Genomic DNA, 18,463 nt, shown 5'->3' on the forward strand with positions numbered 1-18,463 from the left:
ATGTAGAAATCACAAAACACATGCTTAAATTGAGCCGTGTACTACTCCAGCTTAAGGTAACTTGGGACCAACTCAATCAGAAAAACTGGATGTTTTTTATTAGATTAGAAGCTAGTCTCCAAACAAAAACTCTCCTATTTCTATCTTTCAATCTCTCTACCACATGAGCATTACCAGCAGGTCCCAACCATACACGAGCAGATATAATAATGTCATTTGCTTATGATTTAAGAAAGATTTTGTTCAGCATTAATGTGGCAGTTGTCCAGGATAACATACATTAATAAATGCACATGACTTCAAAGATACTGAGAAATTGTACAGAATACATGCAGGGTCCTGGAAAGGAGTGGCAGATTGGATTCTGTTTCAAGGAAAATTTATAAAAAAACCTTTCTCCAGCAGTTTATCAAGATTATGGCTATAATCTAAAGCCAGTACAGTGCATTATTTCAATTGTACACTTCAACTACATTTGAATTGTTAGAATGGCCAGAAAATCTAGGAAAATAAAAGTCAAGAGGGAAATTATCACAAAACTGATTTTCTTATATCTAAAAGAATAAGATTACACAAATAGGTAAAAATGGAAAAAAACAAGCAACTGATCCTTCAGGCCTCACTTTCCCTGCTTCGAACAACATTTTAAACAGTATATCAACCTACTCTTTGCACATGTGGTGACTTTTCTAACTTGTGTGATTGAACCACAGCAGGCCAAGATTGGCCAAAGTTCCAAAAATTTTACTAATCATCTTGCATTTGCTCATCACCGAAGTAGCCCATCACCTTCCCAACCAAGCCGAAGCATCTGATCCACTACCTTCAGGCTTAACTGCAATGATGAGAAGACGATAATCAACAACCCTGAGAAACAGTGGATAACGAGTCCATGCATGCATACCACTAAAACATCCACACTAGGGGTTGACATCGAGGATTGAATCATAAAGGTTGAGAGAAGAGGATAAGATTCAACTTTATCATAGAGTTTCCATTTCTAATATGTCAAAATTAACCACAAAGCAAAAATCTAAAATTCCAGTCACCAATACAAAAATCTAATAGGCAGACAAAAAAATATGCAAAATTTATTTTAGAAACACTTACAGCAGGATCGGTGAAGACTACGAGCTGTTTATCTGCTGTTGAAACCAAAAGATTGGTGTTATCCTTGTTCAGAGCTATAGCAGTGATATTTTGACCTTCTCCTATTGTCAAGGTGTGAAATACCTGCACGGCAATTCTGTTAATTCAGACCATTCCAAAAAAGAACAACGATAATGAGAAAATTTTGAAAATCAGCCTTAGTAGTTCCTTTTTGAAACTATTTTCTTTACCTTCAGAGTATGCAAATTAAGGAAACAAATTGAAGGCACAGGAATGGATTGTCTTTGCTCAGCAGTGGCTTCATTTGGATGGGAAATAGTTGCACTACATTTGGGCATATTCAATTGCGAATCATCTTTTGAAGAACTCTCTTCTCTTGGGTCATCATCTCTACAAGAACAGGTCCCAATTAAAGCATTTTTTCCATCAACAGAAATCTCAATGCAACTGATTGTGCCACAGAAAGGTGATAGATTTGTGGTAGCAATGGGGATCCCATTGACTGTAAAGGTGGAAAGTTTTTTCCCCAACTTGTCCCAAATTAATACAACTCCTTGAGATGAGAGGCAGACTGCATGGACTCCTCTAATATCTAGCATTCGCATCAACCGACCTCTCCTCAATGAATGCAGAAGAACACCAGATGTGTTTGAGCAGGAAGCAATAATGCCTAGGTCGGAACTAACAGAACAGCATGTTACTACCCCAAGATGACCTCTTAATACATGCATAGGCCCTTCAATCCGGCGCCTCCTAGTTTCTGGGATACTGTTTGAGCTACTAACACCTGCATTAGGACTTGTTGGAGTTGCAGGTGTAGTCGAGGAAGATTCTGAAACACTATTCATGTGCAAAGGGGATATCCGATGGATTCTCCAAAGTATTACTGTCGTGTCACGTGAACCTGTAACCAGATATTTACTGTCCGGAGAGAGAGATAGACAAGTAACAGGTGCACAATGTCCTGCTGCAGTTTCAATAGTCTTGGCTCCATCAGAGGATATCAATTTGACAGAATTATCAGCATGCCCACCTATATACGCAGTACAAACAGTCAGAAGGATGAACATACAGTTAGGCAGCAAAGGTCCTAACATGCAATCCTCTCACTATATAAGAAAGACAGATAAAGAGGACACTGTCTTTGATAGACTAATGCATCTGCCGCACAGGACAATGAAAAGCCATATTTGAACAGGAAACAAAATCATCTATAAAATAATAAACTGGTCAGTAGTTTGTCTTATGTTTTTCAACTAGAAGTTTGGATTGACAACTGATATATTACAAGGAGATGTTTCCTTGAGTGAATTGACTCAGAATGCTCAAAATAACAACCTAAACCAATGTAGCATGCTAGCTTTGGTGGTCTAAACATTTCCATATTAGTAAACAACCAATGCATTTAATATTGATGCTATTCCAACATATAAATAAGACTTTCAACTGAAAAGCGAGAAGCTTTGAAAGCATGCATATTCTCATCATGCTGCATAACTGAACTATACCTGTTAGAAGTATAGCATTGATGGTATGAACTTATCCAAAAATATAAAACAATTGTATTGTCCATAATTATGATGTCAATGAGATCAGTATAAATCAAAATTTGGATGATTTAAATAACATGCTCCATCTAGAAATTAATATCATAATCTGACATATCTGCTAATAAAAGAGAATGTTAAAACAGGTGATAATCTTCAAAAAAAAGTCTCTAGGAGAAATGGGAAAAGGTGCTCAACCAGTTGAAATTCAATTTAGGATAAATGGTAAAAGATGAATAGAAAACACCTACCAGTGATAATTTCTTTGTCACATGTTATTGCAACAACAGCTGAACTCCGTATTCCAGATGCAGCAAATGCTAATGCCCGAGGGAATTGCCAGTCTTCTGCCCCAGATCCCCCTGGTCCTTTGAACATGCGCATGAGTGCTCCACCTGTGGAACTTGCAGAAGCTTTCCCATGTTGAAACAGGAAAGGTGTTCCTTGGCCATCAGGTGTATTCGGTTGCCATTTGTGCAGTGCTACCTTTGCTGCAGGTGCATTTACATCTACAACTATGACAGAATCATGTGATGCTAACATAGCAGCAGCAGGAACATTGCAGCGTTCTGGATTTGGAACCACATAAGGCCTAACTTCACTAGGATTCCGAAATATTGTCTGAAAAAAAAGGCAGAAACACTTAGAAACTCCAAGCAGGGATCAGCTCCTTATCCACCATACTCCATGCCTAAGAAAATTAACATAATTCCAGCAGAGAAAGTGAAAATCATTATGTACAAAAGGAAAAAATCAATCACTATGTCACATATAATATTACAAGACAATGAGAAAACAATTCACAAATTGAAATCCATGACAAGTCTGTATGTCTCAAACTGTTTATAATGCGCATTTAAATTGATTGTTACCTTCAGGGTAGCAAATGACTTGTATTGCAAATACGAACAAGTGGAAGAACTGTTTGTCGCATACAGACTATTACCATTGAGCTGTTATTACTAACTGTTGAAAGGATGACATAAAAATCTGTTTTTAAAAGGAAACAAGTCTATAAAAAATAGAATGTTATCCTATGGAATTACAAATCACACATTAACCGACTTTCAAAAGTTTATTCAGTGCTTCTTGTGTTTCTGCAGTGGAGTAAGATACTCTATCAATGAACATCTGAAATACAATTAAGTGACTTCAAGAGCAGAGATCGATGGGCTTTACTGTTGTTAGAAAACAACAATTTGGATAGTCATAGTGATGACGTGACTACAGATCAATGAAAGAAGCCAAACCTGCCTCTCAAAGCACTCCATGATATGATCCACAAGTAACCTATTTTGTAAAACCAGCATGATTGGCAAAAAACAAATCCAAGAGTTTGATATTAGAAACTTATATTGGAGGATAATCTGAATTTCTTTAGGAAATCCAAATTGAAGATGGTTACTGGAATGGAGATCTTCTAGAACATATGATAGGCAAAGGATAAGACAATCAAGTAAGGCCTCTACATCTGATGGTGGGAGCAACTTTCATGTGCAACAATTTCATTAAGCCAAGCATGATTAGATCTTGGGGGAAGATGTCTAAAATTCTAGAAGATATCGTCTGGAAGAACTGTGAAACAAGACTCATGATGCTAACATGAAGCAAAGACAACAATGCGAATGAACTTACTAGCCCTCCTCCACTCAGAAGGTTATAGCAATGATGATAGAATTGCAATGAATAAACAATATTTGATGACTCCGGACCATAATGAGAATAAAGTGACTATCTTGATAATCATCTTACATACTGCCGACTATTATTTCTGCTATATCAATATCCAAAATTTGTTGTAATCTTCAATAACATATGCACTTTCCACCTTTCTTTAGGACATGGTCAAACAACATAAATCTTAGCACCTGTTACTTAAACATGGGTATTACATCGAGTTTCCCATTCTAATCAGCCCTAAGAGACAAACACACACCAGGGGGACAATGTTTCTTAATGTTGACTTATACTGTAAGTTGGATAAAAATGCTTAAATTATTTAGCATCAAGCAGTTGCCATATACCAAAAAATATATAAATGTCAGCTTTCCTACTAAATTTTACATTAAACATACCATATTTAACAACATTTATACTTTAAACCAAGGTTCACAATCTTAGCACCTGTTACTTAAACATGGGTATTACATCGAGTTTCCCATTCTAATCAGCCCTAAGAGACAAACACACACCAGGGGGACAATGTTTCTTAATGTTGACTTATACTGTAAGTTGGATAAAAATGCTTAAATTATTTAGCATCAAGCAGTTGCCATATACCAAAAAATATATAAATGTCAGCTTTCCTACTAAATTTTACATTAAACATACCATATTTAACAACATTTATACTTTAAACCAAGGTTCACCATCTCAATACCAGCCCCCATACTGGTGCCACACTTGTACTGCGTCGGTACGGTATAGTGTGGGATCTATTTGGCATACCGAGTATCAGTATACCTCTCGCACCATGTGCCAGTACCGAACTGGTATGGTACGGAAAGCCCCGTATTGCCCCGTTTGGACCAGTATAGCGTACCATGCTTTAAACCCTTTGTATTACTAGTTTCAATTTTATGAATGTACAAGAAACCACATCATCCTTAGTCAACTTTGGGCATTGGCATGTGCTTTTGGCCCTATGATAGATGGGTAAGATTAGGTCCATGGAAATATTTTCCGAATAATCATTGTCAGGAAAACATACTGACAGAAGAAAGAAAAAGAATTTATATAACAACTCATGTTAATGGGAAGCCTGTATCAAAATATTAAATAAAAGAAGAAAAGAAAAAAGAGAAACAAAGTGTATCATAGAAATGCATCATGGAGTACCTGTAAGTGCAATACATCTGAAAGTGGTTTTTTCTTTAGGTGCGGAGCAGTCAATAACTGAGACGGAGTTTGTCCAAAGTATGCTATCTGGTCTTGTGTTGCACGTTGTTGCACCTTTATATGTTTTAAAAGGTATATAAACAACCATCATATCCAATTATGAAAATTAACAAGAAACAAACTTCAATAAGCTTACTGGGTCTGCAATTTTATCAATGTCAATTGTCCCTTCGTAAGTAATGTAGAAAAAAACATTATTTGCCGCCACAGCTTCTTTGCCTCGCTGCTTGTATCTGAAACATCAATTTATCCATCCGAATAGTCAATGATCAAAGCTATACGATAAAAAAATTACAAACAGGTGCTCAGCCCAGATATGGGTACTCTCCATTTGGAGGATTTGGTTTTCAATCCCATTGAGATGCGCTGGAATTTGAAATTCCTGAAGCTCTATGACAGGTGTGCCATGTAGGGTGATGTACGGAAAGGTTAACACTAGTTAAAGTCCCATAGATATCCTGCATTTGATGGTATTATTGGTTGAATAGGGCTGCCTACTATGGCTATCAACATGATGGGTTGTTGGTTTTCATGGTCTTACCTGTTCAGAGTGACCCATACTAACTATTTGGCCTATTAGACCTATGTAGTGGCAAAGTTGTTACGGACATATCTTGGTGGGTTCTACTACAAAGAGACACAAATAAATAAAAGAAGGCCAAGAAGAACAAATACCGGGCCTCCTTACATATAACTCCTACCATCACATTTGAAGTTACAGCGTCAAGAGTAAAGAAAGCAGAACACCTGCTAAGTATATGTTTTGAACATAACTAACATACCCAAATATAAGGTCAATCCATTCATGCAGATGAGCAGATACATGCTCACTCTCAAGAGCCATCTGATGCTTATGGATAAAATCAACAGGGCTGTCAGCCCAAGGAGGCAATTTGACAGAATCTGCAAAGCATGACTTGAGGTAAATGCTCAGTTTGCAGATTTGCATCAGCTAGATTGCATCTGTATGGCTATCAAAATGTACATACCCAGCTTTCCTCCAAGTTGTGTGGTCCCAAAATCAATTGAGTTCACATTAGTTAGTACCTCAGGGAGGTAAAACATCTCTGGAACCTGAAGGCACAAAATAAGAACTTAGATATGAAAAGCCACATTTAGCTTCACATAAAACAGTAATGACCAAAAGGAAGAAATGATGGATGGCATCCAAATCTATAATTATCTACATCACTAAGGAAATATAAACTGAAATGAAATTGCTTTTATGCATTGCATATGCAAATCCATACCAACTCTTTCACATCACTCATGTCCTCAAGGACACCATTCCAAGTACTGCTAATATCGGAAAACATACGATCAGCATGATCAAATTTTCCGCCTTGGAGTTGAATAGCAAGAGTAGTAAATGGTTCCACGCTAACGAGGTAGTACAAGACCTGCATCAGAACAGAATGACAGAAGGAAACAAATTTAACAATGTACTATCCCTTCCCAAACAATGTTAAATGATTGGTTGTCAAAGCACAGAATTACTCAGGAATTCCATATAAAATGCAAGAGGGCAATTTCATCAACCACTAATTGGAAACATCCACTTCAATCATAGTGGTAATTGGAAGCATTAAAGCAATAATTTGTACAAAAAAAAAGATGAGCATCTAATGACTTTCTAGAGTTAATCAATGATGCAAACAAGTAAATGTTCTACTGCCTAACTGATGCAAGTAAAAACTAGCTTGGCATACTCCTAGAAAACACCTCCACATTGTTTCTTTCATAATCATGAAATTCTTTCTAAAGCTTCAAAAGGTCTCTCTCAATAACAATCAAGATCAAGGTCCGCCATACCGGATCCGGTAGGCGAACGGTCGCCAATTGAACCGGTACGGCTCCGATTCGTACCGAAATCGGGCGGTACGAACCGACCAGCTCTTTCCCGCCGGAGCCGGGGAAGAAGAAGAGAACGAGAGAGAGCGTGGGCAAGAAAGGGAGGAAGGAGACCTGTGGCCGCCATCGGAGAGCCCTGGAGGGGCAGCGGAGGCCGGGGGGCATGGAAACCCGCGGGGGCGCGGCGGAGGCCGAGGCCGCGGCCGCGTCCCCTGTTTCGAAAGAAACAAGGGACGCGACCACGGGTTTTTAAGTTGGGGTTTTTAAGTGAAGTCGGCAACCGCCGCCCCTCCGCGGCTCTCCAATGGCGGCCACAGGTCTCCTCCATCCCCCTCTTCCCCACTCTCTCTCTCCTTCTCTTCGTCTTCTTCGTCTCCGGCACAGAACTAGCCCGTATCGGTTTCATGGCTCTAGCGTACCGGTAGCTGGCCGGACTGGTTCGTACTGGCCCGTACCGGCCGGTACGGGCCGGTTTGACATACCATGATCAAGATAGTTTCCTTCAAACCGCAACATGCAGACAACCTAGAATATCGCATCTATAACTGCTATCTGATTTATTCCCCTCAAAGTACATAAACAATCCGAAAAATGAATAGAAAATCAAAGAAAATAGAAATAAAAGGAGAAAAGGTACAAGAAGATAGAACAATTGCAAGATTGAAGGAAACACTCTTGCTTTAATTTTCAATGCAGCCACTATTCAAGTGTCAAAAAATAAAATATCCTACATTAGCAGCAGGTTCATAAATGTAGGACAAATAATTGTGCCCAGGTTCTCATTGGCAAATAAATATCTTAGGAGATTCAAGAGAGTTTGTAATTTCTCTTGTTTTTTATGAGAATTATCCAATAAAAAATATAGAGTACCTTCTACTTATTTCATATTAAGTTGTTTGGCATTCAAAAAATTTTACAAGTACCATGTTTTTCCAAGACAATATGGCAACATGATCAAAGTCAAGTTTGTTATAACAAAAGTTGTTAATATACTTACAGAAAATATATTTTATTCTTGCAGGTTTTAATTACTCTGCAAAATCTTAAAACTTCTAAAGAACCAGAGAGATTTGAAAAGAAGTTTACAGTCATAGCAAAAGGAGGTTCACTGTTTATCAGTATGAATATCATGGACTGATCAACAAAGGCCCAAAAGCATGCCTATTTACTATCTAATATCTGCAATGTTTAACAATCATCAAAAATAACTTTTACTGTTCTACATTAACCTTAGAAGAAGCACCAGACTGGATTAATCATTTCCAGCTCTCAGCAACTTGATCTAGAGTTTACTCTCACAGCTTTGGAATAATTATCCTTTCTGGAAGAGATCACATTCTAACCAGCATCTAAATAGGTGAGCCCCACAAGCATCAACAATAAGAGTGGAGAGAAAATGGTTAGTGTTGGGGGGAAAATGGATCACTCCAAGCATGCAGACAAACTGCCGACACTCGGCGGCGAAGGTAACAACGGCGAACATGCTCTTGGCAGTAACAACGGCGAATATGCTCTCGGCAGTCCCGACCACAGAGCGCCCGACCTCAGAGCACCCGGTCTCGGCACCGACAGCCACAGAGCTCACGACTTCAATCTCGACAGAATTGAACCGGATCAGCCTCATGACCAAGAAAGACCCAGTCAAAGGAAGAAGCAGACCTCCCCCTCTACACAGAAAATCAAGCCCTCCATCTTCGGGATCAAATTCCACAATCTCTGCCTTAACGGCTGTCAACATTTGAATACTCACGATCTCGACGAATCGCCAGCTAGCCCGGAATCTCGGGTCGTTTATGGTAAACTCATCAATTCGCACGATCACGCCCGATCACAGGTAACCGCCCCTCCCTCCTACAAAAAGAGGGGGAGCTCTAGGCAAGGGGACGGCTCTTCCGCCCCGGCCTGAAAACACATCCATGCCTTTGCTTTTCTTCTCTCTATTAAAATCCTCTCTGACTTAAGCATCGGAGGGCCTGCGCCGGAACCCCCGGCCACAGGCTTCTTGCAGGTCCGCCGGAGACAGCCGTCCGCCGCCGCACCACCAACCGGAGCTCCTCCCCCTCGGTCCGCGGTCACCCCTGGGTCCAATTTCCAGCAACAGTCGGCGCTAGAGGAAGGACACGAGTCGTGATCATAAGATTGAGGAGCAGAGGAGCCTCTAATGCCTCCCGGCATCGTGCGCCGAGTCCTGGCCATTCGGTCCAGAACCCGCCACCAGGGCCTCCGGCAGATCAAGTTCCTCAGATCTAGCCAGAGCAATTCAACACGCTGGTGCAGCAAGTCCAGACCCTAGCAGCAGCAGTCCAAGGCCTGCAATGCGTGGAGGGCCCTCCCGTGCCCCCTCTGCGGGTTCATGTCCAATCGGTGCTTCTTCCAGATGGACCTGTGTCCCAGGGCCGAAATTCACATGACTCTTCAAGGGTCAACAATGGAGAACAGCGCTGTCACCAGGGTTCGACCCGATCGTCCCCCCAGAGAGAACCACCAGGGAAGAACCAGGACAAAAGGCCACAGCCTTCCGAAGCCGAATCGACCCCGGGTCGGTCAATACCGGAGCAGACCACCGTAGCGATTTCCAAGGCAGAGAACTCGATAAAAAGGTCCTCCAAGACCAGAGAGCAAGGCGCGAGGGCGACCTTGAGTTCACCACTAAGTCACCTTTTTTCCACCAGATCTAGGACGAGCTGGTCCCACCGACGTTTAAGATGCCTCAGATAGAGCCCTACAGCAGGACCACCGATCTCCTGGACCACTTGGAGAGTTACCGAGCCCTCATGGCGCTACATGGTTCCTCGTAGGCCATGCTCTGCAAGGCTTTTCCCGCAACTCTCCGAGGAACGACTCGGCTTTGGTTCTACGGCCTAAAGCCGAGCACCGTATCATCCTTCGAGCAGCTGGGTAGACAGTTTGCCGCCAGCCGACGCCAGCGACGAACGTCAGATTCTTCCTCGACATCAAGCAAAAGGAAGGAGAATCCCTCAAAGACTACATCGACCGCTTCACCGCTGCAACCTGGAAGATCCGCGAGCTCGATCAGTCGATCGCCATGTCTGCGCTGAAAATAAGAGCCCGGTCCTACAGGTTCCTGTTCTCCCTCGAGAAGAATTTTTCCGCCGACTTCACGGAGATGCTAGCCCGAGCTCGAAAGTATGCGAAGGCCGAGGAAGCCATGGCTTCTTGGCACGATGCCACTGAAAAACCCACAAAGGGCAGAAGAGACGTCATGAAGAACATGGTCAACCGAGGAGCCGGTCACCCCGCCGCGAGAAAAACATACCTCGGCTGAGGAGTCCCCCTCGCCCGAGACCGCGGCCCCGGCCAAGATCACCGCCTCGGCAGAGAACACCCCCAAGAGGGTACGGGAATTATACCCCCCTCACTGCTACTCGGTTCGAGATTCTCATGGAAATAGAAGGCCAAGGCTATCTCCAACCGCCGCTACCGATGCGGGACTCAGAAGCTCGGCAACGTTTTAGGAAGTATTGTCGCTTCCACTGAGACCACTGTCACGACACCGAGGAGTGCTTCCGACTCCGAGACGAGATCGAAGCACTCATACGCCGCGGGATGCTGAACCAGTTCATACAAAACCTGCGTGACGAAGGAAGACCAGCAGAGAGTACTGCGCCTTCTGAGGGTCAAAACGACAACAGGCCTATCGCTGGCACCATCAATACCATAGGGAGGGGCCCGACCGAAGGAAGCTCAGCTGAAGAACTGACCGAGAGGAAAGCCCCTCTGAAGCGTCAGCGCACCTTTGAAGCCATCTCGTTCTCAGACGAGAACATAAAAGGAGTTGAAACTCCTCATGATGACGCTGTGGTCGTTTCTATGGTCATAAATAAATTTGATATAAAACGCATTTTAGTTGATAATGGAAGCTCGGCAAACATTTCGTATTATGATGCTTTCCAAAAAATGGGAATGACAGAGGGCCAGCTCCGAAGAATGAATGCTCCGCTGGTCGTATTCACCGTAGATTCAATCTCGGATGAAGGTGTAATTAACTTACCCATTACGGCCGAGCTCGCTCCCCGAGAAAGCATCGTGAAGACAGACTTCCTAGTGGTCCGCCTGCTTTCAGTCTACAACGCTATCCTCGGCCGATCAGGACTCCATGCCCTCCGAGCCGTAGTCTCGACTTACCATCTGCTCGTGTGGTTCCATACCGAATGAGGAGTTGGCGAAGTTCGAGGGGACCAGATAAGTAAAGCAAAAACAAGTTCAGAAGCACAACAAAATTGAAAAACACATTGCCTTCATTAATGAAAAAGCCTTTAAGGCTAAGTACAAAAACTGAGGTTGGCCCGTACAATGCTTTCAGCAGCCAACCTCACTGGCAAAATACAAGTGGGAGAAAAAGAAAAGGGGAATCAGGCTGCCTCTGATGCAGAGCCGACTTCGGGAGCAACCACAGGTGTGACTTCGGAAGCGGCCTCCGGTGCGATCTCAGGAGCGACCTCAGGTGCGACCTCAGAAGCGGCCTCAGGCGCGGCCTCGGGAGCAGCTTCATGTGCGAACTCAGGAGCAGACTCAAGAGTCACTCCTCCAGAAGGACCTCACGAGCAACTTGTTCAGCTACCCCGACCCCGGCCTCGGCGACGGCATGCTCAGTCTCGGCCTCAGGACTCTCGGGCTCGCTGTCAAGCGTGCTGTCATCCTCAGGGCTCCCAGGTGCATCGTCGTCCTCAGCGACCCCTAGGCGGGGTCGTAGACCGCTGAGGTCGAGCTTTGGGCAAAGTTTCCACACTTGGGACCGGCAGTCTTCGAAGCTGCGGATAAGCGCGTCAACTGCCTCCTCTATCAAGTTCCGAAACTCGGCTGATTCACGAAAGATCTGCACCGCATTCCGGGCTTGCTCTGTCGTCCTTTTCTCTCGAACCGCGAGCTGCTCGATTCTCAGCTGGAGGACTCCCTCTTCGTGCCTAAGGCCCGAGAGCTCGAACTGAGCATCAGCCAAGCGGGCCTCAGCCGCACGAAGAGTTGACCTAACGAGGGTGTGCGAAGCCGCCACCTCCTGAAAACGCTCAGCCATAAGCTTGAGCTCGGCTTCGAGAGCTTCCACCTTCATGATGGATTCTTTCCACCTGGCCTCGCCCTCAGCGAGCTTCTTCATCGCGACCTCCTCCCCTCTCTAGCTTCTCCGAGCTCGAGCCTGGTAGTCAGCCACCGCAGAGACAAACATATCTATATCATGGAAGTGCTATAACAAAAACAAGCAAAGGTCAACCAAGATTGGAAATCCGACGGGGCATGAAAATGAAAGAGCAGGAAGGAACTTACCCTGATAGCCGAACAGTAGGCCTGATCAACAAAGTCGCTGACTCCGATGGCATGTAGCTTGGTGCGGTCAGCCGGAAGAAGGGCGCCGTGGATGACTTGGCAAGTGACCTCGCTATTATGAAGTGCGGAGTCATCCTCGAAGATTGCCCACTCAGGGCAATAGAGCTTTCTCTCGAAGCGATCTTCAACCCCCCAGGAGCTCGGAACATCGGGCCCCGGAGGACCCGGCAAAGGAGTCCGAGAAGAGTTCGAGACCCCTAGACCGCTCCCCGCCTCGGGTCCTGAGCGCCTGCAGACGAATGACCGTGCGGGCCCTAGAAGGGCCCGAGGTCGGGCAAGCACGTGCCCCCATGGCTTCTCCGCGGCCTCAGCAGAAACTGTGCGCTCGACAAAGGTAACGCGCTCAAGCCTCCTCCGGCCCAGACTCCCCAGCCCCCTTTCGGCTGCTCTTTCGAACAAGCTGAGGGATTTCAACCTCAAGATCTTCGATGGGAGCAGAAGTCGAGGTAGTCCTAGGCTTCTTCCTTGGGACTGGACGAGCTCCGCCAGCTTCTGCCACCCTCTTGTTGTACCGGGCAAGGAGAGCGTTGTTGCTGACACCATCCTCGAAACTTCTGGAAAAAAGAAAAGAGCTAAAGCCAAGCAAAGTCCTGAGGAAATAAAGAGGGAAAGAAATATTAAAGCAACGGAACAGAAGGGGAGCAATACGACCACCCTTACCCATAGGGCGCACCGAGCTCAGGCCAACGTTCACCAGAGCCTCCTCGCTCAGGAGGTCGTTCAGAAGAATGTTCCCCTCGATGCTGCGAAGAGCGTCGAGAATCTTCTGCTCGCTCACCGAAAGCTTGAGGGGCTTGTTGATGGCCTTGAGCTGGGGTAGCCCCCATGATGGGTCGAACTCCCACGTGCGCTCGAAGGAGAGGAAGAAAAATTTTTCCTTCCACCCACGAATGGAGGAAGTAGCACCTCAGAAAAACGGCTTACCACCCCGAAGGGCGAGATAAAGCCATTCTCCGTCAGCGGGGTTGGATTTCAACATAAAACATGAGTGGAAAACATTTACCGTGGTCGAAATCTCGTGCGCCAGGCAAAGTGACAAAAAGCCGATGATGGTCCTTCATGAGTTCGGAGCGAGCTGCACCGGGACGAGCTGGTACGCCGCCAAGAGCTCGTTCACAAACCCGTGCAGAGGGAACCGCAGGCCGACCTAGAGTGTTTCTATGTACACTCCGATCCGACCCGGAGGTCTCGTCATCCGGTCTTCCGACCTCGCAGGCTCAAGGCGGAACCCGTGCTGAGGAAAAAACCGGGCTCGAATCAAATCCAACTCCTCGGCCAAGTTCGACCCGACTCCGTCTGGGCAATGGCCCATCTCCGATGCGACCTCCCTCTGACGAGAAAGGTCCCTGCCGGAAGATGAAGCACCACCCGACATTGCCGTGCTCACCAAATAGAAGAAAATAAAGGAGAAGAAAAAGAAAAATGATAGCCCTCCGAGCAAACGTGAGTAAGAGATCTACTGTAGGTTTCACCGAAAACGCCGACGGCCGGAAGCGAGGGATTAAGGCGATGACCAGAAAACAGCTCAGAACGCCGCCAGAGGAAGCTGAATAAGGACCGAGAGAAGAAGGCAAAAAAGGAAGGAGACAAGGACTATGACAGCCAAATGAAAACTTTTAGGGCCAGGCCAGGGTTTATATAGACCCTCCTAATGGCTCAGATCAACGAAGGCGAACCGTGCCTCCCGTCCAGATCGCGCCATGTGCCCGACCCCAGAAACCAAAGCAGCGTATCAACTCGGATCATCGCTTAAAAAGCAGAATCGAAGCGGCGTCTCGTCGAATACTGGAGCCTCATCATGAGCCCACGGCTCGAAATCGCCTCGAAAAGCAAAAAGCCGCCACCTTATGTTCTCATTAAAGACGCCCAAAAGCGCCCTTTCCCCCTCCATTCGAAACGACAAAACGATTCAAATCCACCTGATCTCATCCGCATGATAAAGATGAATTACTTCCTTCGCCCGAGCTCTGAAATATCTCGAACTCGGAAGTCGGAGGGTAGTATTGGGGGAAAAATAGATCACTCCAAGCATGCGGACAAACTGCCAGCACTCGGCGGCGAAGGTAACAATGGCGAACATGCTCTCGGCAGTCCCGACCACAGAGCGCCCGACCTCAGAACGCCCGACATCAGAGCACCCGGTCTCGGCACCGACAGCCACAGAGCTCACGACTTCGATCTCGACAGAATTGAGCCCGATCAGCCTCATGACCAAGAAAGATCCAGTCAAAGGAAGAAATTGACTTCCCCCTCTACACCAAAAATTAAGCCCTCCATCTCTGGGATCAAATCCCACGATCTCCGCCTTAACGGCTGTCAACATTTGAATACTCACGATTTCGACGAATCGCCAGCTAGCCCGAAATCTCGGATCGTTTATGGTAACTCATCAATTCGCCTGATCACGCCCGATCACAGGTAACCGCCCCTCCCTCCTATAACAAGAGGGGGAGCTCTAGGCAAGGGGGCGGCTCTTCCGCCCTGGCCTGAAAACACATCCATGCCTTTGCTTTTCTTCTCTCCATTAAAACCCTCTCTGACTTAAGCATCGGAGGGCCTGCGCAGGAACCCCCGGCCACAAGCTTCTTGCAGGTCCGCCGGAGACAGTCGTCCGCCGCCGCACCACCAATCGGAGCTCCTCCCACTCGGTCCGCGGTCACCCCCGGGTCCAATTTCCAGCAACAGTTAGATATCACACACATGCACACACGTATACATATACATAAGGCACATATGCATATACACATACATAAATACATATATATAATGCATGTATATGTATTTGCATATATAGGGACGATTTGAGAGGGATACAAATAACTCTTCTCTTCAACGACAATGCTTACTCCTCTAGATTTCCTTGCCAACAACTCCTATTTTGAGCACTCAAGCAGAAAGGGGAAAATACCATCAGGAGCAATGTCTACCGAACAGACCCGAATCACCCGGTTTGAGCAAGGACGAGCCGACCCAATGCGAAACCGGATTGGTTCGACTAATATTTTTGGTTCCGGCCCCGTACCGGCCAGAACCTCTACCAAACCGGCCGGAAACCAGTCAGTAAGTATCCAAACCGGCCGGAACCAATCAGTTCGGTGCAGACTCGGTGCAAACCCGCTAGTTCGCACCGAGTCAACCCAATTTCGAACCGGGTTGACACCGTTCCTTGAATGATTGCCACCTGATGCTTTTAAAGCATCAGGCGGCCATTGAGAAGGCCCGAGAAGGCCTTCCCAATAGTATTTGAAAGCAGCTCCACCACCTCTCCTTCCCAAATACTTCAAAAATAACATCGATTCAGACTATCAGAAGGAAGATCCAAGGCTAAATAAGGTGTGCTTCCTCTCTCCTACCTCATTCCCTCATTTTTTTGAAGACTTAAAAAAATAGCTCAAAAATTGAAAATAAGGAGAAATCATGCCAAACTTTTCGATTTGGGCTTGATTTTTTTATATGTTGTAGATCTATAGACGATCTACACAGAAACATAAAAATTTTTAATTTTTGGATTATATATAATTTTTCAAAATTAAAAATATATTTTCAGATTAAAATATATATTCGGATTAACTTAAGTGACAAGTATAAGTTACTGGTATCTTCTATTGTTAATATAGTACAATACGATTTTTTTCACAAACTAAAATATTTAGAGAGGGCATCGACAGCTTTGGAGTCTCGGCAATTGTCGTAAGTAAGAAAAGTATGAATCCAGGTATGTAGCATATTAGGAGGACATTTATTTGGCATTAAATGGTTACTAATATGGTACTTCTTATATGTAATTTTCTTCAATATTTTTGCAGCTGAATGGTGGATTCATTTTACGCTGTCCGCGGAAAATCTAAAGCGGCTAGCTATCCGGATTCTCTCTTAGACGATATCCTCGAGTGGCTGTGAGCGCAACTTATCCACCTTAACCCCCATGCACAGCAAGAAGAGGATCCGTTTTGACACAGAAGCACCTCAACGACCATGTATATGTTCACTCTGAGGTTGAGACTGAAGTGCATTCAGGAGAAAATAGAGTTCAAGTATACAGATCCAATCTATAGTACTTTCGTTGATGATGAGATGATCCTATGATCGGATGACTTGTGGGCCAGTGCAGGAGCTAGAGCCAGAGCCAGAGCTTAATAAGCAAGGATCACCTCCACAACCGACCAGTTTCGTAGCCAGCAAGGCTAAGGTCATACAGGGCAATAAGTTGAGCGCAATATTCCACGCGTTCTTCCAGCTGATCAGTCACAACCACAGAGGAGCCAGTCACCATATGACTCCTTGTCCAAGACACTCTCAAAGATATTATCGAGAGATGCTTAGACGAGGCCACTATACTATCCGGTCGACTTGATCAAGAGGGCGACATATATCCTTTCAGCATAGCTAGGCAGAGAGAATCACGAGGGTAAGAAGGCAATTGCCCAACACATCAAAGAAAACAAAAGGCACCTGCAGTCCCAATGGAGAGTGTTGAGGAGTCAGTATACTCAGATTCAGAGATCCAAAGTAGCAGCGATGACAATTCTGGTGGTCATAAATCTACCGGCCAGAGGAGTGAATGACAGGAGACCACTATTTATGAGACAGCCATAGGGTGGTCTTCAATTCACCAGTGAGTTTCAGCTTACGCATACTATACAGAATAGGAATTACGGTGCACGATCTGATAGAGCCCGTGAGAGTACGATTGTATATAAAAAACAGACTCCTCGAGGTCATTCAGGACATGATGCAGCTGCAGATAACCTCGCATGTGGATTAGAATCCATAGACGTATCAGATTCTAAGTTGTATACTAGATCCTATTATCCGTAGCCACAGGCAGCCTATGACCTATACGGATACGAATATAGTTATGGTGCATCTGAGGCATCTTCTAGTGGCTACTATCCTATGCAGCTAGGAGCATCTTACGGATCGAATTTTACTGCCGAGATATTCAGATGGCCCCTTCACAACTGTATTATCAGCTAGAGAACACCTCTCAAAGTCAAAGCTTCAGCGAAAGATCCGAGAGTGCTTATAACCTGGCGCGCGTTCCTTATGGAATGAACATACAAGACTACAACGCCGCTTGATTAGAGGGATGGACTGATGTGCCTCCTGACTATACTGATGATCCGGATATCTACGAGGCATCGCCACTCAACCCGACTTTATATATCAGTATGTATATTAGACTTTAAATATATATAATTGATTATATTATTTTTTAATTTTTACATCACTACTTGATTTGAGAATATTTTATGTTATTCATTTTATGATTTGTATCATTTTAAAGCATAAGATACATCATCTAGGTTAAATCGAGATTATAGAAATATCAAAATACATTAAAAAACCCTCAAAAACATCAAAAAAAAATCAAATTAGACTTACATTCATTGCAAAAGGTCAAAAAAAAGTGATTACCAATTAAATATTCTTGCAAACTCAAAAAAAAATATTAGGCATGCTGGTCTATAAATCGGCACGCCCTATCCATACTGGTTCGGTACAGTACAGAACCAGTACCGAACCATACCGCGCGTCGACTGGTATAGGTTCCGGTACCGGTTCAGCGGACCTTGATCAGGAGTGAGGATTACAGCAGAGGAGATAATCTCGTGACTGACAGTGAAGAGGTCTAGTCTAGGCTCTCTTCTAAACCTTGCATACCCTACATAAATGATAAGAAACACTAACTTTATAAGACGCACCAACGGTAG

General features: G+C 44.6%; 1 protein-coding gene across 1 annotated transcript in view; it reads right to left on the bottom strand.

Moving 5' to 3' along the window:
* Positions 1 to 365: 365 nt before the first annotated feature.
* The window catches only part of LOC103710306 (BEACH domain-containing protein C2-like), a 60,424-nt gene continuing 42,326 nt past the window's right edge, over positions 366 to 18,463 (bottom strand). The window contains exons 24-32 of the mRNA XM_039126789.3: positions 6,806 to 6,955; positions 6,545 to 6,629; positions 6,338 to 6,458; positions 5,692 to 5,788; positions 5,496 to 5,609; positions 2,909 to 3,278; positions 1,341 to 2,143; positions 1,111 to 1,233; positions 366 to 835 (exon numbers count right to left, since the gene is read on the bottom strand). Coding sequence (XP_038982717.3) covers positions 770 to 835; positions 1,111 to 1,233; positions 1,341 to 2,143; positions 2,909 to 3,278; positions 5,496 to 5,609; positions 5,692 to 5,788; positions 6,338 to 6,458; positions 6,545 to 6,629; positions 6,806 to 6,955 — 1,929 coding nt within the window. The 3' untranslated portion in view covers positions 366 to 769. The remainder of the gene's footprint in view (positions 836 to 1,110; positions 1,234 to 1,340; positions 2,144 to 2,908; positions 3,279 to 5,495; positions 5,610 to 5,691; positions 5,789 to 6,337; positions 6,459 to 6,544; positions 6,630 to 6,805; positions 6,956 to 18,463) is intronic.

The sequence above is a fragment of the Phoenix dactylifera genome, chromosome 6 (assembly GCF_051530095.1).
Source record: "Phoenix dactylifera cultivar Ajwa chromosome 6, Ajwa_hap1_PhDact_Kaust_v1.1, whole genome shotgun sequence".
NCBI classification, from domain to species: Eukaryota; Viridiplantae; Streptophyta; class Magnoliopsida; order Arecales; family Arecaceae; genus Phoenix; species Phoenix dactylifera.